We start from the raw sequence: 23,423 nt of genomic DNA, 5'->3' as shown, positions 1-23,423 counted from the left end.
ACACATTCTCTGTGAACTGCTAAAGACTGGGAAAAATTACTTTCTTTTCTCATGACCTGGATTGACAAGAAGCACACCTACAGGAGGCAAAAAGATGAGTGAATCCCTTTTAAAGACCGTAGTAATGAAGCCCTCAGAGAATTGCCGTGTATGGTAGAATTTACAGTGGCTTCTGGAGATGAACGGTGTGGCAGGAAGAGGTTCAGGACTGCTGGCTGTTGAAATACAGTCTGGAATTTATTTTATATCAGCCTATTTTGGGCCCCAGTGAGAAAGTTATTTTAATAATATCTTGCTCTGCTACAAATATACATGATAAGTGGCAGATGTCAGAAAAAGAGGGGAAAGTTCTAGCACTCCATTCTCCTTGAGACTTAAGGAGTTTTTATAGTTGTTCTTTTTTAGCCTTTGAAGTAAACACGAATGCATACAGGAGCATAAATTGAAAAGGACGTTAGACATGGTCCAAACCAGTGATCTTCAAATGAGTCAGAAACTCAGGACCAGAGTACTGAGGATGTGCATTTTTAACAAACTAGTCAGGTGATTCCAACAGCCAGTGCAGCGTTTGTGAGAGCCCAACATTTGGGAACATGTGGTCCAGTCCAGTACTTATTTTACAAATAAGAAAAGGAAGACCCAAAATTTTTAAATTTCAAAATTATTAGACCTATTCATGTATCGTGTGCTAAAAACCATATTTTCTGACACCCAGTACACGCCTCTTCCCAGGAGGTCACAGTGCTTTTTGGAGTGGTCACCGTTAAGATACTAGGGCACTTGTAGGGCATCTGGGTGGCTCAGCTGGCTAAGTGTCTGACTTCAGCTAAGGTTATGATCTCACAGTCCCATGAATTCAAGCCCCGTGTCAGGCTCTGTGCTGACAGCTCAGAACCTGGAGCCTGCTTCGGATTCTGTATCTCCCTCTCTCTCTGTCTCTCTCTCTCTCTCTCTCAAAAATAAAATAAAAACATTAAAAATTTTTAAATAAAATATATTAGGCCACTTGCTTTCCTCCATAGACAAGGCCTACTTAACACTGTAAGCTTTGAGGTATGCATCTTGGATTGTCCTGAGGTTTCCGTTCCAGGCGCTTTTCAGTTCAACACACTGCTTTCAACGTTGAGGCATGTTTTGTTTTTTTAATGTGTATATATTTTTGTGAGAGAGAGAGGGACAGAGGAAGAGAGGGAGACACAGAATCTGAAGCAGACTACAGGCTCTGAGCTGTCAGCACAGAGCCCAAAGCGGGGCTTGAACTCCGGAACGGCGAGATCATGACCTAGGCCGAAGTCAAGATGCTTAACCGACTGAGCCACACAGGTGCCCCTCAGGTTGAGATGCTTAATTACACTAAACCGCTATGTCTATGGGAAGGCTACTAGATCATTCTTCTCTGCTCTATCCTTTTGTTGTTTGATTTTCATGAATTCTTTGAATTTATTTTCTAGATTCCCCTTCTAGGTATACTTATAAATAGAAGTTGAGCACTAAAATGAAAATACGGGTAAAAATTAGTTGCCAAACATCAGCTGATGGTTCCGTATTAACTACATACTGGTGCTGTGAATCGAAGAACCCAGCTTTTCTAGAAATAGAAGTGGGTATAATGAACTTTGCTTCTTAGGTTTTAAATAGACCGTACATAACCAACACATATAAAGGAAAAAGCATTTATCCACGTATGCATCCATTCACCAGATATTATTGGCCACATGTGCTCTATTCTAGTACTGGTCTAAACATGGAATACAGTTGTGAGCAGGAGAGAACTTTGCTCTCCTCTCATAGAACCTAAGTTCTAGAGGGAGATTGTATGTGAAGCCTAACCAAAACAAGACTATGTAACCCCTGGAATAGAAGCTCCACGAGGGCAGAGATTTTTATCTGTTCTGTTCATGGCTTCATCTCCAGTGCAGTGCCCGACACATAGTAGGCACACAATGGATAATTATTTAGTGAACGAGCCATCAGGTGAAAGAGAAACTATAGCCTCTCCCAAATTAACTATTTTGCAAAAAGAAATAGAATAGGTAAAGTGTAATGAGAAATGTTACTTGTATAGGGGATTAAATCTCATTTCCATCAGTTTCTAATGTGCTGTATTTTCATAAGCTCTAAAAGCATCTTGTGAAAAAAAAAATGTATCAGAATGTGTACTCTTAGGTGCGTATATGACCTACGTAGATACTAACACACAGCAACAGCTAGAAATACATATTGTAAATCCTATAAAGACTTAAATATTTATAATATTTATCTTATCAGATAACTGGTGCTTTCTGTACAAGCTTACTAGGCAGTCCAGGATGAAGTGGTTTCACAGAACTGGAATGTTTGTTGTAATAAAATAAAAAGGACATTCAGGTGAGCCACATCAACAGCTAACGCCTATTCAGGTTGTAAATGGCTGCAGTAATCGTACCGTCATTTTATGTAGCCTTCTGATCTCCCAGCTCTCAAACCATTTAGGAGCTGATCCTGAACAGATGTGGATTACATACATGGCGTTCCTGTGCTACCATCCCCAGCAGAGTGTATCTTTTCTGGGTCAAAGAGTGGTAACCAAGCCAGGAATACACCATGAAATGACAGAGTTTGAAGGTAACTTGTGATTGATAAAGCCCAAGGACTTCAAAATAATAGAATTCTCTAAGATAGTTTATAATCAAAGTATGAGAAAAATGGTTGTACAGAAATTTCTGATAGGATCACTATAATGTTATCTGTAACCAGCGTTATGGTCACTCTTCCTACATAAGGAAATGGCTGTTGATTTTTCTTTCTTTTTTTTTTTTTTTTTAATGAGACAAACTGAAAAGTGGCTCACTACTTTCAAAAGGAAAAGTCCACCCTAAGTCATCGTAAATTGTATCATTTCTCTGCACTTTACCTTGCAATCTCAAGATACAGCAGCTCCTCAGCTTCCTAACTTCCAACAAATACCACTTTTAACACTTGTACTCTTTTTGTGAAACACTGAAAGATAAGAATATTGAAAGACACAGAATGATGAGCCGGTTGGAATAGGAACACAACTGAAAGTAGTGAGAAAATGGCAAATTTGTTGCAGGAATGGGTTGTTTGACAAGAGGAACAATTCTGCGGAGCTCCCACAGTTTGTGCATCATTTGAAAAGTACCGTACTTGAGCCATCTATACTAATCAGCAAGAGGTGTGAAAAAGGGTGAACAATTGAAAAGGTGGAAAGCATGTGACCATAGGATCAGCCTCAGTGTCAGAGATCTCTTAACCTAAAATGAATTCAAGGGACAGCTGGAAGTTTGAGAACTTAAAGACTAAGCAAAACTGTGAAATGCTGCTGCTGAAATTGTGGTCACAAGCTATGGATTGTTCCTTGGATCAAGGCCGGTTGATATTTGCGCAGTAACAAAATTTAGTAGCTGGGTCATGAGTGCCCTGGACAGACGTGCTCAAGGGTTCTCTGTAAACCATAGATGTTACGGTGGAGAAAGAGGGATTTTCAACATAGGCAAAACATTTGGGGAGAATATGTCCATGGAAACACAAGTAAATATAAAATATCTGAGCAGAAAGAAGAAACCTAGTTTCTAAATTTCTGCAAGAACTGACTCCTATTCCTTATGATATAATGCATCTCAGGACTACCTTCTGACTCTACTTAGTTCATCCCTAAAAAATTTCAAGAGCAGATTGAAAACCCCAAATTCTTCTTCACAGTACATTGATTGCAGGGGCCTTTAGTGTCATAGAAAACATTCAAGTCCCCATTTTCACTTATAGTGGTTTGTGATGGGGCCGAAAGCTATACATGAGCAGTGTCTTCTTCTAAGTTGCTTATAATGAAAATAAGAAAAACAAAATGCAAGCATCTTTGTATAAATTTTTTTAAAGGATTGTGAAGAAGCAAGAAGAGTCAATGTTATAAATCTTTAATCTCATTAAAGTAATCTGCCCACCTTCATTATCTGTATAGTGTCATTTTGGACTCAGGACCTAACCTATTTGCAAATTGAAGGATTCTTATTCTGTGCAGAGGTGGCGAGAGAAGTTTGTAATGAAGTCTACAAAAACTGAGTTGGCATATCGACAAAGGTTAATAACATTGGTTATCTCTGTCATGTTAGGATTTTATACATGACACATTTGAGTAGTGTATGTATTCACTTTAAATTTTTTATAACTAAAAATATTTTTTAAATACAGCCCCATATAGGATATCTTTTTCAACTCCACCTTTTTCTCTGTCCTCATCCCTGATGGGGTGGGAGGTCGAGCTGGGGATCTTTCAACATAATACAACATGATAAAAAATTATGCCAAAGGAAGTGGAGGAGAAACTGACCCCAGAGATTACAAACTGATTATACGGGAGGAAACATGTCGTTACAGTGGAACCATCTGATAGTCACCACCTCAACCAAGTGATCAAATTTATAGCATTACTATGAGTGGGACAGGCTGACATTTTGTGCCTCCTGAATTGATGCAATATTAAGTACGTAATTTCCTATATAAAGTGCTCTTGCCAGAAATGTTCAAGCAAGCTCTTTCAGACCCAATTTTCAGTTTGAGAGCAAAACAGGGACAAATTAAATGACACATCGAAGAAACAATATGACAAATCCAAAAAGACATTTTATAAGACAGCTGCCCTGGTCTCTTCAAAAAGTCAATGATATGCATGGAAAAAAAGTTAATGGTTTTTCTTTTCATTTCTTAAAATATGGGGAGGGTCTAGTCTAGATTTAAAAGGCTAACCAGAGATGTAGAAACCATATGTAATGTGTGAATCTTGTTTAATTTTGGTTGGACGGAGAAAGCTATAAAGGATATTCTTGGGACAATAGGAACATTTTGAATATGGATTGTATGTTAGATAATATGGAATTGTTGTTTTTAAAATGAGATAACAAGGGCACGTGGGTGGCTCAGTCGGTTAAGTGTCCAACTTCAGCTCAGGTCATGATCTCACAGTTCATGAGTTCGAGCCTCACATCAGGCTCTCTGCTGTCAGCATAGAGCCTGCTTCAGATCCTCTGTCCTACTGTCTGTCTGCCCCTCCCCGTCCCTCAAAAATAAATGTTAAAAAAAAATAAAATGTGATAGCAGTCATGTGGTTATGTACAAGACACCCTATGCTTATAAGACTTGTGTGCTGAAACATGGCGAGGTGAAGAGTCATGATGTCTGCTACTGTCCTGTCTAGATAGAGTGTATATATGTGCTCACTGTGCAGTTCTTTCAACTTTTCAATATGCTTGAAAGTGTTACACGTGTATAGTTGCATAGAGATACAACTATGTAGATACATAGAAAGATAAACGATGGGGGACCAAGGGAGAGAGAGTTGGCTTTTATTCTTGGAGAAGTAAGTTTTAAAAGCACTACATAATTTTTAAAGAACTAACAAATTAATTTCCCCCTCTTTCTACTTCAGGCTCAAGAGAAGGGAGGATTAGACTATGCTAAGGTAAGTAGATTTTATACATACTACACAGTTTTCTACATTTCAATCTGGTGTTTGGCTTTTGTTTATAATCAAAAGGTCAAAAAAGAATCATCACATTCAGAGCTGAGGGACATTCCCTGTTAGGTAATAGATATTAGCAGGTAAGTGTATTTATTGAGTGACTACTTCACTCCAGACATTGTGTTAAGTGTTGAGACTATAACAGTGAGCCAAATGAAGTGTTTTCCTTTTGAGACACATACAATGCAGTGTGGGAGGCAACAACTAAATGGATACATAGTATAATGTCATGTGGTAGTAAGTACTAGGAAGAAAAATATACTGGATAAGATAACTAACCATTGCTAGAAAGATGCCTTTGGCCTCTGGATGCAAAACAGCTTTTAGCACCATCAGATAATACCTGAGAGGCACCATACACAGCAGACTCAGACTCCTAAAGGTAGTAGTTTTCACATCATCTGTGGAGCTTTTGAAAACACATATGCCTAGGTTACCACAGCATCACACCCTCTTTCACCAAGATCAAAATCCCCTGGTGGGGAGAGCAGGGCAGGGGCAGGACGGAAGTATTTGGAAAAAGGCTCCGAGATCATTCTGATACATGGCCTTGTTTAAAAAGTGCTGTGGGAGTTCAGATTTCAGTGCACCAGTGGAAGCCTCTGAACACATTTGGGTCACACTTGGTTTTCCCCTCAGGGACAAATGGAACGTTTTAGCAGGTGTGTGGGATGCATACAGCTGCTTGGCTAAAGAAACATGCTAACCGTCTGGCTTATGCCACCATCAGGAATATCCAGGGTGTGAGCACACCTGCACCCCAAAGACAAGGAGGAAGAAATATGAAGTGTAAGGGCTCTGCTCGCAGTGGGACAACTGAAACCCATGGTGATCTTTCAGGGCCGATCCAGAACCTTGTGCTCTCCTGGCAGCCCTGAGTTGCACACCCATGGCTCCACGCCCGTCCTCTCTTTGCCTTGACTGAGATGTAGTCCCTCCTTTTCTCTGTCTCACAAACTTTTGCTTTCCTTCGTGCTTTAATACACGGTACATCTCTCAGTCATTGTACTTACTCTGTAATATTATAATGACCCATTTATGAGGCAGACCATAGACTGTGAGCTCTTGGAGGGCAGGGACAGTGTCATATTTGTCTTTATATACTTGGTGCTTAACACAGTGCTTGGCACATGGTAAATAGTGCTGAAGGAGGTAGGGAGGAAGTAAATGGGTAAGTGAATGAGCGAGTGAAGCCGTGAGTAAGAAAATAGAAGACATAAGAAGTCCATTGCAGGAGAAAATCTGGTATAGGTTTTCTTATATCAATCAGAGAGAAAAGATGCTTTCGACAAATGTTACAGGTATCAATAGAGCTAAAAAGATTGTTTGGGAAGGTTGTAATAAACTAGCTTGGAGATAAAGGCTGGGATTTCACTGTGTTAGGGTAAAGGAAAGCTAACTTATGAACAAAAAAGTAAGGGAAAAGTCAACACGATTTAGCAATAGAATAACTGTTGATCCTTGATGCTTATTTTTGACTCCTAGAACTCCTTCAGGGTTTCTTATTGCAGAAGCACATGGCAATTGAAGAGCTTAGAAAAAAGGAAAAAATACGGTGCATGGATAGAAGGACACTCCTGGACCCAGCGGTGGCTCAGCCACCAACTCACTGCAAAATCTAAGAACCCTTAACCTCTCTGGTCTTTCTTCACTTTCCTTTGTATAAAGCGAGCAGTTTTAGAATAGTGCTGGTTTATTCTTTAGGCCAATTCCAAATTTGAGAGAAAATATTCTTCTTGGGCAGTGGGGGGCATTCTTATATATCTGAGGTCCACATTCATTCCTTCATCTACTTTATCCACTCAACCACCAGTTATTGTATATTTAATATGTGCAAAGCACTGTGTTAGTGCTGACTGCCACCATGAACAAGGCTGATGTAGGCTGTGCCATCACATGCTTCCTTGACTTAGACCTCCCTATCCAAAGTCGCCCCTCCCCCTTTGCTCTATTTTTCCTTCTTAACATTTATCATAATCTAAAATTATTATTTTCATTTAGTTTCTTGCTTCTGGTTTTTTTCTTCCATTGGAATGTAAGAGCTCTGAAGGCACCTTACTCATGGTCGCATCATTTGTACCCAGCACAGGCTTTATGTACAGGAGGGCTTGTCAAGTGTATGCACATGAGTTGCATTAGTATTATCCTAGAAGTGCAGGAGGTTCTGGGAGGTCTGGAATTGAGGATTGTAGACTTCACAGAGCCATTTTAAGAATATATTGACTACAGGGGCACCTGGGTGGCTTAGTCAGTTAAGCATTCAACTCTTGATTTTGGCTGAGGTCGTGATCTCACAGTTCGTGAGATCGAGGCACATGTCAGGCTCTGCAATGACAGTGCGGAACCTGCTTGGGATTCTCTCCCTCTCCCCCCCACCAAATAAATTTTTAAAAACATTTAAAAAGGAAAAAAAGAATATATTGACTATGTCACATAGTCCATCTCAATGTTCAGTAGTCCTCTGGTTGCCTTCACAAGTGTGTAGTGATCATATTTCTTGTGCCAGTAAACAGAACCCCACCCCTCGGGAATATGTGGTGCGGTTCTGACATTTAAGGGCCATAGCTTGATCTAAGCAATTCATCTAGGCTTATCGTCCTTCCACAGACCTAAACACAAGTGACATGGGAAAAAAAGGTTATGTCCATCTCTAGCAGGTATGGGGCAGATATCTGCAGGGTGTAGCTTGTGATATTGTCTCTTACACAGTGTACCATGGGCCCTTAGTAACACATGTCATGACCCACGGTCTAGGCATCTCTGTTTTGCATGGGCATGGTGCTCGTGCTGACTGATGCAGGCACCATGCTTAGCAGCTTAGGTCTGCCCTTGGGTTTATCTGGAACTCTACATTTGAAAAACTCAGGAGCCATTTTTGGAGACCATCATGAAATGTGTTTGTTGCTGGAAATTTTGTTATTTCCAAGTGGTGAGTATTTACCCAAAAGCCAAATTTTATCTGAAAAGTCAGGTTTTGAGGACCATAGGAGATTATTTTGGCTATGTGCTTTGTGGCCTTATAGGCCAGCTCTCAAATTTTGTCAGTCTCAGAATCGCGAGGAATCAAAGGAAGAGGTGATCATTTCAAAATCAGTTTCAGCTGGATATTGAGACTGTCACATTCAGCAAAACAGTGGTCTGTACTCAAACCCTCAGATGAGAAATTGAATTACTTTTTAATTGAGTTCCTGTTGCGATAGAGTCTGGATATGAATGCTTCACGGTACTACAATGCCTTTCATCTTAAGATATCAAAGCACTTGACAACCATTAATTCATTTTGTCTCTCCTGCCTCTGTACCGTGGTTAAGACAGTCATGGGAGCTCCCTTCCTGCTGCTGGAACTCACCCACCTGGGGTCTGGGCAAGGCTGGGAGCCGAGTAACCGAAAGGCAATGGTACCCAGTAGCTTCTAAAATAGAAAAACAAGAACGTCTTACTTACCTAGTTAAAACTTCAGGAGAAGTCTTATTAGACAGAATATAATTACCAGAAGTGAATCGTGACCCAAAAAGCCAGTGCTAACAGTTAAGCCCCTATATGCAATGCTGTGTGGATCCTAATTACAGTGGTTGGTCTGCAACCCTGGGTGTGTATTTCTCAAGACTATTCCACGTTCCCCAGGCTTCTGGCCCCACAGTTAAGTGCAGCTGATTCGGTGCAGTGCTAGGGGGAAGAGTGCCACCTATTGAATTGTAGGAATTTATGGGTACGGGTTGGGACTGGTGGAGAAGCTTCTCGGACCACACTGATGCTTGGTTTGCTATGGTAACATATATATGTCTGAAAGAAAACGAATATGTTGACTACTCTTGCTTAGAAAAACATCTACAAACGTCTGTGTATTTTCCCCAGCTGGAGCTGAGCGTATGCCTGCAGCTTAGCCTACTGCTACTCGAAATAAGCCTGCTGCTAAAAAGACTGAGGCAGATGGTATTTTTACCACTTCAGGCAAAACATGGCACCTATGGTTCGGCTTTCTACAATTTTAATTTTTAACACTTTCAAAATGGCTTGCTTAAATATCTCCAGTGTAGGGATGCAGACTTTTCCCCAATTTCTTTTTAATAACTGCTTCAGATACACAGATATCAATAAATAGTACTTGGTCAAAACCAGACTCTGTCACCACTGTGATGGCCTCCTGCTCCCTTTCACAAATGCTTCCGACCGGGCCTTAAATGGGCTTTGACATTCATGCTAATTTTGACACAAAGACTCTAAATGGTTTTCAGGAGCTTTCTTTATAGTCATCTCTAGTCTTTACTGTGCAGTTCCTACCATTTTCCCCATGACTCAGTACAGAAAAGAGTTGTTGTTTTTTTTAATGTCTTCTTCCTGAGGTTCACTCGAAGCACAGAGTTGTTCAAGGTTAAGCACTGGGTAAAGAAAGATCTTGCAGGTGTTAATTCATTAGGCATCCAGTTCTCGGTGGAACGTAAGAGAGATTTTTTTTTTAAGGAGTGGGGTTTTGACGTGCCCTCTCTGCTGGAGTCTGTTCAGGGTTGCGAGTGGCACACGCTTCTGGCTGCGTCCCCACCACTCTCAAGTGCAGCGTCTGGAGCTGCCGCTTCCCTCCCCACCCTCAGAAGGCCTTGCACATTCTGTTTTATTATAAAACGCATTTGCATAGGGTACACATTAAAATTCTCTTCCCACAAGCAAACAGTGCTGTCCGCAGACATTTGCATTTGCATGATCACATATCATCACTTCCCTTCAAGAAGAGAAAGAGAGTCTTTCCTCTCATGTCACAGTTCTCCTTTCCAAGGTTTGCCCTTTTAGCCATAGATTGCTTCAACCATTTTGCTGCATATTGAGTCCAAATTCTACTTTTTTGAAGCTTGAGTATAGAAAATTTTCTGTAAATATTATTGTCCTTTCTTTACTGACAAAGCCAGACTCTTTTTTTTTTTTTTTTTTTGGCAGGCAGTTTTTTGCCTGCTCGTTCTTTCTCATAACCCTAGCTAACTGGCTGTGAGAATTTTTCACATTGGCACATTTAGAGACCAGATGTTACTGTGTTTTCTCTTCCGTGTACCCCTTTCTCGGGCAGATGCTGCTTCTCCTACCCTGGGGCTTCACATTAGCTCCTTTGGTAAAGTATTCCATACGGCATTGCTGTATGCGCTAAATCTCTTGTTCCCTCTAACCTCCTGAAGTTGTCTTTACATTTAGGATTTCTGTTTTAGTGATAATAACAAAGACTATGTAAAAGCATCATCATTCCCTTCTCCCATCTTTTCCCGTAAAGGACTTGTGGTCTAATTAAATGAAGTGTTTATAATAGAATTTAATGGAAAAAATCCAAATACCATTATGATATGGGTACAGTTATGTAAAATCTTGATAAAGACTGGAAGAAAGCATGTAAAAATATAAATACAGGCATTGAGGTGGTAACATTTCAGCATGTTTTAAAATAAATGTGCTGTATTTTTTTTTTAAGATTTCTGTTTTTGACATATAGGGTCAAATTTGAATTAGAATTTTTTCAGATATGACCTGCGCTACTAAGAATTGAAAAATACCTCGCCTGAAATCATGTTTTTAGTGACATAACCAGAATTTAATTTTAGAATCCTGAAAACTACATACTTCTCTGGCAACAGGCAGAAATGCACAGCTGGAGAATGTAACTTTTGTACACTGTGAGTTTTTGTGCTGGGACTCAAGCAGTGGTTGGAGCACTGGAAGACAACTGAAGAGAACAGAAGCCTAGCACACTGAACAGGCACTGCCAGTGCTGATGCGATGACCTAACCACAGCACAGGGAAAGGTGCCGGAAGCTACCGCCAGGACTGCCATCTGAAAGTTTTAAATCCCCCTCCTTGTTCCCTTAAAAGTCAGATAAAACCAGTTATTTTTCTTTTGACAATCATATTTCAGACAGGTGTTTTTCCTTGCAGCAATAGTGGATATTTATTTATTTATTTATTCATAATTTTAGTGAGAGAGACTGTGAGCAGGGGAGAGGGGCAGAGGGAATGAGAGAGAATCTTAAGCAGTCTCCCCACAGCGCAGAGTCGGAGGTGGAGCTCGATCCCACAGCCCTGGGATCATGACCGGAACTGAAATCAAGAGTCAGATGCTCAACAGACTGAGCCACCCAGACGCCCCTAGGTTTTCTTTAATCTTTTTTTAAAACAATTAACTTAACCATAGTCAGTTTTTACAGCTACTCTTGGATTCTGTATCTCCTTTAAAATACAATTATCGGGGTACCTGGGTGGCTCAGTGGGTTAACTGTCTCTTGATTTTGGCACAGGTCATGATCTCACAGTTCCTGAGTTCAAGCCGCATGTCTTGGAATTCTTTCTCTCTCCCTCTTTTACTACCCCCAAATAAATAAACATTAAAAACATTTTTTAAGATAAAATACAATTACTATTGATGGAAAAACAAGCATTAATTTCTGTATGTTTGGCTTTTTTTTACCATGTGAAACTCTTAATCAAAAATAAATTCTAATCACACATGTAATAGTATCTTGAACCAGAGTTGTAGAGCCCTTAGGTCTTTTTTGCAAAACAGTTGCCCTTTGGATGTTCATTCATCCCCAGTCATCAAGCTAGTTTTTACTCCTTAAATCTCTGAGTATATTATTTTGCATAAGTCCCCAGTGACTATCATCTTGCTTTGATGATCTATTCCTTAATTTCTTAATGTTATTTTAAAATTAGATTCTTGCTTTCTGAGGTGTTAGCATTCCCACATACCTCCATGGCATCAACAGATTTGATGATCATAATCTCTATTCCTTTGTGGATCATGAATAATATTATTAAATACTATCAATAATAAACCTCTTTATGACATCATAAAATATGCCATTCTCTCAGTTGTTAACCCAAATAGTATTGATATTATTTGAACTCAATCCTCTATGCAGTTGTAAATCTTTTTTTATTTTTCTTCAAATCATATATTCCTAGCTTGTTGATCTTGGGTTTCTAATTGTATATGTAAACTGCTAAATTGGTTCGCAACAATAATATTTAGTGGGACAATCTCTCTCATTCTTGAAATTACCATTTTGAATTACTGGCCTCTAAAAATTACATATCTGCATAATACCTAACATTCATCAGGAGGCTAAGACTTAGGTTGTTAGTGAAGACCAGTTCTTAGTTGTAAGCCTGAAATTGTGTCTGGTTTTGCTCATCATTGTTCTCTGAAGGCCTAACACAGTGCCTGGCACATATTACATACCAAATAAATATTTGTTGAATGAATGAATGAATGACTCAAGATAAACCAAATGTTTGTGCCTATATTCTGTTCTTTTAATTTATAAGACATATTTAACTCTACCTTTGTTCTTCTTATTTCTTCCCAAGTATACTTTTAAGCAAATCGTTTTATCCTCCATGCCTTGCACTCCCTGGGGTTGAAACAAAGATTCAATTGGGGTAACCTTTTGAATCTTAGTCTAGAAAGCTAACTAACAGTGCCCTCCAGGCTGGTTCTGTGGGTGAATGCTCTGCACTGTGGGGTAGCTGGATTCAATTATTGCTCCCAGTTTGTGGTATCAGGAGCCACCTGTGCACAGGAAGTGCCTATATGCCTTCATGTAGAGGATAGAGCCTTCTGTCCCCATAGAGGAGCCTATTTAATCCATTGAAACTGTTTTAACTAGATCTGAAGGAAACACTATTCTCTCTCTCCCCATCATAAAAACCGTGGAGAGGTATGGGCTTTCTAAAATTATGTTTTTTAAGAGAACAAAAAAGGAGGCACCACCAAGTAGATGCTGACTGTGGTTTTAGTTAGTTAGAAGTCTTGGTTATTACCTACATTGATATATTTCCAAGCTCATACGCTAATTCTGCAGCCCAATTTTATACAGAATTGAGGGGCTTTGTGATTTCAACATGATTAGTCTATCAGAAAGGTGTAATCTGTTTAGTTGGTACATCTGAAGCCATCCCCCCATGTTTCCTCAACAGTGTCTGCAAGCACTACTCAGCTTCTCCACTTACTACATAAGGCAGAGTACTAATCCTGGATGTGCTTAACTACCTTTCCTGAAATAGCAAAGTGGCTGTGCCACCTCAGTGTTCAAACAGAATTACTGAGATAACAATAGAGATCACAGGATCTGCAACATTGGTTAGTGATGTGTAAGATGCTACTAAAGATTTTGGATGAGTGGATCCTGTCCCTTTCCCCCAAGTCTTTGACTTCCTGGCTTGCTTAAAGATTTTACCTATTCACCACATCATAATAAAGCCAGAGATATACCTCTGAAGATGGATTCCTGCATAGTGCAATGGTGCCCCCTGTGGAAGGTCTCCCTATTCTAGATCTAAGGAAATTACACTAACATTTATCTTTGATCCATTCCTAACAAGAGTTGTGTGCACCTGTTAGAAAAGGTTGTAAGCTTTTCTGCGTGCTGTGCTCTCTTTAAAATTTATGCCCTAGTATTCATGCCCTAGTATACATTCATCGTGCAGTCTGCTCAAGACACATGAAGCACTTCAATCAAATGGTTCTATCAAATTCTACCCTTGAATCCCTTCATTTTATGGAGAAGAGATCGAATAACGTTAACAGTGTTCACAGTTACTATCTCACAGAGTCATGATTTTCTCCAGGTTTGCTAACTCCACTCTGTGTATTCTTCACCACCATACTGCTTCTTAAGGTGCTTTAGACATACTACAAAAAGAAGTAAGGGAGAATTTGTATACAGGCTTTGGTTTTACAAACATCCAGGAAATGGTATGCATCATTCTATAGAGAGATAGTGATTGTCTAGTAAATGTCTGTCTTAGGATTTATGCTGAACTAGTGCAATAATTATTGTGATTTTTTTTTAACTAGCAAGCATTCTTCACTCTTCCAAGAAGGTTTTATGGATATAACCATTTAAAATAAGTTGTCATTACCATTCTCTTGAGGGAGGCAAAGATCTAGGTTACCTTCTGTAACACCGTAAAATAGAAAACTGTATCTGAAAGAGGTATTAATCCTGCAGGTGTGGTTATATTTATGTGGAATACAGGGTAACTTCTTCACACCATACATTGATTCCTGCATTTGCCCCCAGTCTGATGCCACCTGGAAGATATGCCATTGTCATAACTCTCAATAGATAGAGTTTTTCTGCTGTTTGACATGCACTCTAGTGATGGAAGTCAGAAATGTGTTTCAAGCTCATGCTGTATCAGGATACATGTTAGGATGTTAGGAATCTAGGGTCATGTAGGTAACAGTGGTAGTTTTGAGGCAAGTGATCCCCAGGTATCAGCATCCAAATACTAAAGCAGATGAACAATTGAGATACGAGGAGGATTTAAGAAGTGTGTAAGTAAGATACAGACTCAAGTAGTTTATGTATTCCTCAACCCTTAGGACTGTTGGATACCTACATGATGTGATTGCTCTTGTCCCATAGTTTTCTTTTTAATTAAATAACCAGCATAGTATTAGTCATGAGATTACAGAGTTTGCTGTTGATTTACTCCTAAAAAAGCTACAAAGAGTGGCTCATTGCTGCAGTCTACAACCTATGATATGTTTTGCTTTTTGAATATCAGTGTGTAGAATTAAGTTCCTCTTTGGAATATGATACTAAATTGAAAATGACTTTTGAATCAAAAATATGGATAAATCTGAGATTATTTATAAATAGTTGGATTTTCTTTCAGAAGACATGATTGTTCTTCCTATGCAATTTAAGTCTCAATTTAATATAATTCCATTTTACTAACCTCAAATGTCCATCCTATCAAATGCCAATGAAAGTTCATAAACTAAGAATTAAATTGTACACTTTGTTCCATTTAAATGCATCTTGGGGGTGCCTGGGTGTCTCAGTCGGTTAAGCGCCCAACTTTGGCTCAGGTCGTGGTCTTGCAGTCTGTGAGTTTGAGCCCCGCGTCAGGCTCTGTGCAGATAGCTCAGAGCCTGGAGCCTGCTTTGGATTCTATGTCTCCTTCTCTCTCTGCCCATGCTCTATCTCTCTGTCTCAAAAATAAACATTAAAAAAAAATGTTTAATAAAAAAATAAATATATTTTGAAATCAGATACATCTGCTTCTACCCTGAGCTGTAAGTCAACCTGTCTTTCTTTTTTTTAATTTTTATTTTTATTAATGTTTATTTCTGAGACAGAGAGAGACAGAATAGTGGAGGGGCGGAGAGAGAGGGAGACACAGAATCCGAAGCAGGCTCCAGGCTCTGAGCTGTCAGCACAGAGCCTGACACGGAACTCGAACTCACAAACCGTGAGATCATGACCTGAGCTGAAGTCAGTCGCTCAACCGACTGAGTCACCTAGGTGCTCTAACCTGTCTTTCTTAAGGAACAAGACTACTTTGCCTGAATTCTCTGCCAAGGGGTCAACAATTTAGATCAATTTTGAGTATGCCAGCAAAATGTTTTTAACTGCGTGAAAATATCTCTAAAATACATATATACATACATACATACATACATACATACATACATACATACATACATATATGTACATGTAGGAGTACCAAATTGTATGTATGTATGTATGTATGTATGTATGTATGTCTGGTTTTGGGTTATTTGTACATATAACAGGGATATATATAATCAGACATCATAATTTGTGCGAAACGAGTTGTTCAGTTATGAAGCTATTTGTGGACTCGTAAATGTACTTCGCTGAGGTGTTGAGCCTTGAAATCAGTTCTGAAACCTCACTGTTCCACCCAAGGACTCACTAGGCCCAGCCCTGCTTAGGTTGGGCCCTGTTTCCAAGATTGGAAACAACCGGGCACATTCAGGGTGGTGTGGCCGAACTGAAGTCTCACTCTCAACAGCAGGCTACACACCATCTAGACTGAGCCTAATAGAAATGTGTGGAGAAGGCAAAAAAAATGGTACCAAATCTGTCTTTATCATGTTTTTTTTTTTTTTCCTTTCCAGAGGAATAGATTCAATTTTAAATGGTCCAGATGATTTGGAAATTCATTTTTCAAAAGTTAGCATGTTTCCAATTCACTAATAATCTGGAGATTTAAAATATTTAAAACAACTTCATGAATCTATGTAAAATAGTCTGTGAATTTATAATTAAAGCCAGGTGCATTATGTAATATTACATCTAAGTTCTGTAATGAACTCCCATGCTCTCTTCCTCTTCAAGTCTTGCATGTGAACGGCATTTTTTAAATTTCTATTTATTTGTTTGAGAGAGAGAGAGAGAATGTGCACACTCATGTATTAGTGGGGGAGAGGGGCTGAGGGAGAAAAAGAGAATCTTAAGCAGGCTCCATGCTCAGTGTGGAGCCCAATGTGGGATTTGAGCCCATGACTCCTGGGATCATGACCTGAGCTGAATCACAAGTCAGATGCTCAACCAACTGAGCCACCCAGGCACCCCTTAGTAACATTTTACTGATGTCAGCGTAATTTGCCAGACATCATCTTATTTGTTCTTCATAATAATGTCATGTGGCATAAAGATGATCTTCCTGATTTTACAGGTGAGGTGGGCTTAGAGAAGCCCGAGGTTACACATGTCCAGGTCCAGAGTTTCCCTATTAATGTTTGCTCGCTGCTTCTTTACAATTGTTTTTCTTATTATTATTGGAACAGCAGAAACGGATTAACCAGTCTTAGGAAGAGAACATCTCCTCCCATTATTAGATTAAAAAAGGTTCCTATGTGGCTTCATCTGGGGTATTCTGCTCCAGGGTGCTTGAAAAACTGCCATATGTAGAAATAGTTGTATTTTTGTCCCTCCTAGAGCCCACCTCTTCCCTCACCACCCATCTCCATGGACTTCAGGTCCTGGGACTCAAGGGAAAAGGAGAGCAGTGTAACAAATGTCATGTGTGTCACATAGGCTTGCATAATTATACAGAATGATCTTAATCCTGCAAATGAATAAATAGATCTTATTTAAAAATATCTTAAAGCTCAATACAAATACATATTACAGGAATTTTACAGGCTGTTTTACGAAAGAAAACTACTCTGATATTTTATAAGGGAACAGTAAAAATGTTAAAGCATGGGCTGAATTATATTTGTCATTTTAAACTCACTAATCCTGGGGCACCTTGGGGGTTCAGTCAGTTAAGTGTCTGACGTTGGCTCAGGTTATGATATCACAGTTTGTGGGTTTGAGCCCCGCATCAGGCTCTGTCCTGACAGCTCAGAACCTGGAGCCTGCTTCAGATTCTGTGTCTCCCTCTGTCTTTCTACCCTTCCTCTGCTCGCACTCTGTCGCTCTCTCTCACGAAAATAAAACATTAAAAAAATTTTTTAAACTCATTAATCGTTTATCCAATGACTTAAAAGTAGTATGAACCCTGAGGCTGATTTTTAAAAATAGTGGAAACAACGTGAGGTAATAGTGTCCTTTGATTGTGTGAAACCCCAAATGCCGTTACTGCAGTCAGAGTTTTGCATTGAAATTTTTAGTAAAAATAAGTTTTCATCATTAAAGATTTAAGTAAAAATATATTAGTATATTAGTTTTGTTTTCTGACTCAATAGTGGATGTGATAACATCTGAGTCTTATTCAGTGCCTATTTGTTTAAAAAAAAAAAAAGTATGACCTGAAGAATATACTTAATCAAGTAAAATATTTTTGGCCTTTTATTCTTAATATAAAATGTAGAAATATTCCACTTCTTTTTTTTTTTTTAATTTACATCCAAATTAGTTAGCATATAGTGCAACAAAGATTCCTTAGTGCCCCTTACCCATTTAGCCCATCCCCCCCCCACAACCCTTCCAGTAACCCTCAGTTTGTTCTCCATATTTATGAATCTCTTCTGTTTTATCCCCCTCCCTGTCTTTATATTATTTTTGTTTCCCTTCCCTTATGTTCATCTGTTTTGTCTCTTAAAGTCCTCATATGAGTGAAGTCATAGGATTTTTGTCTTTCTCTGACTAATTTCACTTAGCATAATACCCTCCAGTTCCATCCACGTAGTTGCAAATGGCAAGATTTCATTCTTTTTGATTGCCAAGTAATACTCCATTGTATGTACATACCACATCTTCTTTATCCATTCATCCATTGATGGACATTTGGGCTCTTTCCATACTTTGGCTATTGTTGATAGTGCTGCGATAAACATGGGGGTGCATGTGTCCCTTCAAAACAGCACACCTGTATCCTGTGGATAAATGCCTAGTAGTGCAATTGCTGGGTCATAGGGTAGTTCTATTTTTAGTTTTTTGAGGAACCTCCATACTGTTTTCCAGAGTGGCTGGACCAGTTTGCATTCCTACCAACAATGCAAAAGAGAGCCTCTTTCTCTGCATCCTCGCCAACATCTGTTGTTGCCTGAGTTGTTAATGTTAGTCATTCTGATAGGTGTAAGATGGTATCTTATTGTGGTTTTGATTTGTATTTCCCTGATGATGAGTGATGTTGAGCATTCTTTCATGTGTTGGTTGGCCATCTAGATGTCTTCTTTGGAGAAGTGTCCATTCATGTCTTTTGCCCATTTCTTCACTGCATTATCTGTTTTTTGGGTGTTGAGTTTGATAAGTTCTTTATAGATTTTGGATACTAACCCTTTATCTGATATGTCATATGCAAATATCTTCTCCCGTTCTGTTGGTTGTCTTTTAGTTTTGCTGATTGTTTCCTTCACTGTGCAGAAGCTTTTTATTTTGATGAGGTCCCAATAGTTCATTTTTGCTTTTGTTTCCTTTGCCTCCTGAGACGTGTTGAGAAAGAAGTTGCTGCAGCCAAGATCAAAGAGGTTTTTGCCTGCTTTCTCCTCGAGGATTTTGATGGCTTCCTGTCTTACATTGAGGTCTTTCATCCATTTTGAGTTTATTTTTTTGTATGGTGTAAGAAAGTGGTCCAGGTTCATTCTTCTGCATGTTGCTGTCCAGTTTTCCCAGAACCACTTGCTGAAGAGACTGTCTTTATTCCATTGGATATTCTTCCTGCTTTGTCAAAGATTAGTTGGCCAAGAAATATTCTACTTCTAATTCTTACTGACATTTGTCCTGCAGCCATATGGCACTTTTAGTTATGGTTTTTAAAAATGTGTATATTGTAATAGAGGTGCATGATTAACATAATGATGGCTTCAATTTTCTGTCGTCTCTGTAAATATGGTTTTATCCAAAGTTGTTTGACTTAATGTACTATTTTAAATCTGTGATGTATCATGAAAAAATTTGCCCTTGTGCACGGGCTTGTAAATTATATTGTGACATAGATATGTGTTCTCTTCTCAAATGAAATTGAAATGCTTTCCAGTTCGTGTAAGAGAAAGAAAAGGCATTATACCATGCTAGTTAAGAGCAAGAACTACTTGGGGTACCTGGGTGGCTCAGTTGGTTAAGCATCTGACTCTTGATTTCAGCTCAGGTCATGATCTTGCAGTTTGTGAGTTTGAGCCACACATCCAGCTCCACACTGACAGTGCAGAGCCTGCTAGGGATTCTTTCTCTCCCGCTCTGTCTGCCCCTCCCCCATTTTCACATGCGCTGTCTCTCTCTCTCAAAATAATAAACTTTAAGAACAAGAACTGCTTGAATCTTCACTGTAGCACTTATCTTCTGCATTACCTTGAGCAACTTACTCTTGCCTAAGTTTATTCATCTATAAAATGAGAATAATATTAGTATCTGCCTCATAGTGCTGTTGTAAGGATTGAAGATATGTATGTCTTAGTGCTGGGCACACATAATTACTATGAGATTGTTGTTATTGCTGCTGTTGTTAGTAGTAGTAGTAGTAGTAGTAGTAGTAGTGTCACTTTAATACCAGGAGGCGTACCATTCTTTTAATTTTACCCAAGAGTTCATGTGATTGAGGAAATAACTAAAAATTCTCTTGTTTCCATTTCCTTTCCTTTGGTTGAAGTAAGATACTTAATTAAAATCAGTAGATTTTTTTTTCTGTAGACTTTTGCAAATAATTTATGGTTCTAAGTAAAAAGGTATGCATTTTCTGTTGTTCGCAGTTTGTTTAGCATAATGTTTATCATACTAGAGAAAGGTTTTCATCGTAGCTTTTCCTTTTGTACCAGTTCTTGCCACTCAGAAGTTGGGAAGACTTTTCAACTGAAGCACTATCAGCTAAAATCCTTGTGTTGGGTGGGACTTCGGAGGCAGCCTTGTCCCACCTGCCATGTCTCCTGAGAATTTTATTCATACTTTCTCTGATGTGGTCATCCAGTTGCTGAGGACTTCCAAAAACAGGGGGCTCACACCTTGTCAAAAATAATTCTTCTGTTGTTAGACAACTCTAGTTATTTGAAAGCTCTCTCTTATTTGTAATTGAAATCTGCTTCCTAGAAATTTCACCTTGTTGCTCTTTGTTCTGGGTCCTGAAGAATATAGAACAGGACTGCCCCATCTTTCATTTAATTGCTTTAGATATTTGAAGATGGCTTTCATCTCCTTTAATTCTTTCCTCCAGGGTAAACATTCCTTAGATGACATGTTTTCAAATAACTTCTTCATCCTAATACTGAACCTGGTCTGTTTTGGGGTTTTTTTTGTTTTTTGTTTTTAGTTTATTTATTTTGAAAGAGATAGAGATCGTGAGCTGGGAGGGGCAGAGAAAGAGAGAGAAAGAATCCCAACAGGCTCCTCACAGTCAATGCAGAGCCTGACGCTGGGCTCAATCTCATGTACCATGAAATCATGACCTGGGCCAAAATCAAGAGTCGGATGCTTAACCAACTGAGCCACGCAGATTTCCCAAACCCAGTCTATTTTGAATGCTCCTCTTGACACATGGCCATGGCATCCAGGACTGAACATAGTTTTCTAAACATCAATTGACCATCAAACACTGCAGCATGACCATTCCTGCCCATGTTTTGGACATGTACATCTTCAGATGCTGCCGAAGTTTGTGTTTGGTTTTTTTTTTTTTTTTTTTTCATCTGTATCACAGTCTTGGCTTATGTAAAAAATGTGGTTATCAAAGATTCTCAGCTCTTATTTATGAATCACTCCAAAACTGAGACTTCCACTTTTACAGTTAATTTTTGAAGCCTAAATGCACAACTATACACATGTATCCCTATTACATATCACCTCACTAGTATCAGTCTTGGTTCAACATGTCAAAACCAGTAAGACTTTGATGCTATCCGTGTGTTAGCTTTCTTTCTTGGCTGCATGACATCTGAAAATTAAAATTTAATATGTATTTCTTCTCCATCTTCATTCATATAATCCACAGAACTGTGATAAAGGAAAGAAAACCAAGTTGAGGGGTTTTTTTGTTTTTCTTTTTTTATTGAAGTATAGTCAACACATAGTATTACATTATTCCACGTGTACAAGATAGTAATTTGACAAGTCTATATGTTATGCTGTGCTCACCACAAATGTAGCCACCATCAGTCATCATACAACACTATTACAGTACCATTGACCATATTCCCAGTGATGTACATTTTATCTCTATGCCCCCATTATACATTGCATAAATGGAAGCCTGTATCATTCACTCCCCTTCACCCATTTTGTCCATCCCCCAATCCTTCCCAACCATCACTTTGTTCTCTGTATTTATGGGTCTGTTTCTGCTATTTGTTTACTTATTTGTTTTGTTTTTTAGATTCTACGTGTAAGTGAAATCATACGGTATTGGTCCTTCTCTCTCTGACTTCTTTGGAAGAACGTCTGTTCAGGTCCTCTGCCCAATTTTAATCAGATTATTTGGGTGTTTTGAGCTTAATTGTATAGGTTCTTTATATATTTTGTATATTAACCCCTTATTGGATATATTTGCAAATATCCTCTCCCTTTCAGTAGGTTGCTTTTTTGTTTTATGGATGGTTTTCTTCACTGTGCAAAAACTGTTTTCTTTTGGTATAGTCCCAGTAGTTTATTTTTGCTTTTGTTTCCCTTGTCTGAGGAGACATATCTAGAAAAAAAAGGTCCGTGTCAAAGAAATTACTGCCTATGTTTTCTTCTAGGAGTTTTATGATTTTATGTCTCACATTTAGATCTTTTATTATTATTATTATTATTATTATTTTAGAGAGAGAGTGTGTGTGAGCAGGGGAGAGGGGCAGAGGGAAAGAGAGAGAGAATGGTAAGCAGGCTCCATGCTCAACACAGAGCCTGACACAAGGCTCTATCCCACTACCCTCAGATCATGACCTGAGCCGAAATCAAGAGTAGGATGGTCAACCTATTGAGCCATATAGGCACCCCTCACATTTAGGTCCTTAATCCATTTTGAGTTTATTTTTGTATGTGCTATAAGAAAGTGGTCCAGTTTCATTCTTTTGCATATGGTTCTCCATTTTTTTTCAACACCATTTATTGAAGAGATGAAATTGAATATTGAGTCCTATAGTACAATGATAGAGATAACTTTTCTGCTCAAAATAAATACTCAATAAATACTCTGGTCAAAATACTACCAAACATTTTCTAGTAGTTATTTTACATATTTGAATCTATATTACCATACTCTCATCCAGACCCCCATTTCTCTGTCTTATCCACAAAGGACTAAGTTTCTAAAACCCACTTATACTCTATCTTTACTATTTCTGAAGCTAACAGTGAGTGCCCATATCAAAAAGAAAAATGAGGGGCGCCTGGGTGGCGCAGTCGGTTAAGCGTCCGACTTCAGCCAGGTCACGATCTCGCGGTCCGTGAGTTCGAGCCCCGCGTCAGGCTCTGGGCTGATGGCTCGGAGCCTGGAGCCTGTTTCCGATTCTGTGTCTCCCTCTCTCTCTGCCCCTCCCCCGTTCATGCTCTGTCTCTCTCTGTCCCAAAAATAAATAAAAAACGTTGAAAAAAAAAATTTAAAAAAAAAAAAAAAAGAAAAAAAAGAAAAATGAGAATATTTTGTAATGACTTACTCATTGTGACCCACCTATCCTAGGGCTGCGACCATCACTGCCTTTTTTCTAGAGCTCAAAAACCATCTTATTTGATAACGTATTTTTGGAATTTTGCCATCATTG

At 38.9% G+C, this 23,423-nt stretch overlaps 1 protein-coding gene across 3 annotated transcripts in view; it reads left to right on the top strand.

Annotated features, from left to right (window-relative positions):
• PDSS2 (decaprenyl diphosphate synthase subunit 2) overlaps positions 1-23,423 on the top strand; it is a 285,557-nt gene that overhangs the window by 227,758 nt on the left and 34,376 nt on the right. For all 3 annotated transcript variants that reach the window (XR_013555704.2, XM_060616310.3, XM_060616307.3), the window contains exon 7: positions 5,423-5,455. Coding sequence is in view for 2 of the 3 variants with exons in the window: in XM_060616310.3 (XP_060472293.1) it covers positions 5,423-5,455 (33 nt within the window). In the remaining variant the exon portion in view is untranslated. The remainder of the gene's footprint in view (positions 1-5,422; positions 5,456-23,423) is intronic.

Source organism: Panthera onca, chromosome B2 (assembly GCF_046562875.1).
Source record: "Panthera onca isolate mPanOnc1 chromosome B2, mPanOnc1 haplotype 2, whole genome shotgun sequence".
In the NCBI taxonomy this organism is placed as follows: domain Eukaryota; kingdom Metazoa; phylum Chordata; class Mammalia; order Carnivora; family Felidae; genus Panthera; species Panthera onca.
Note: the sequence above shows the minus strand (reverse complement) of the source record. Positions and strands in the feature narration are given on the sequence as shown.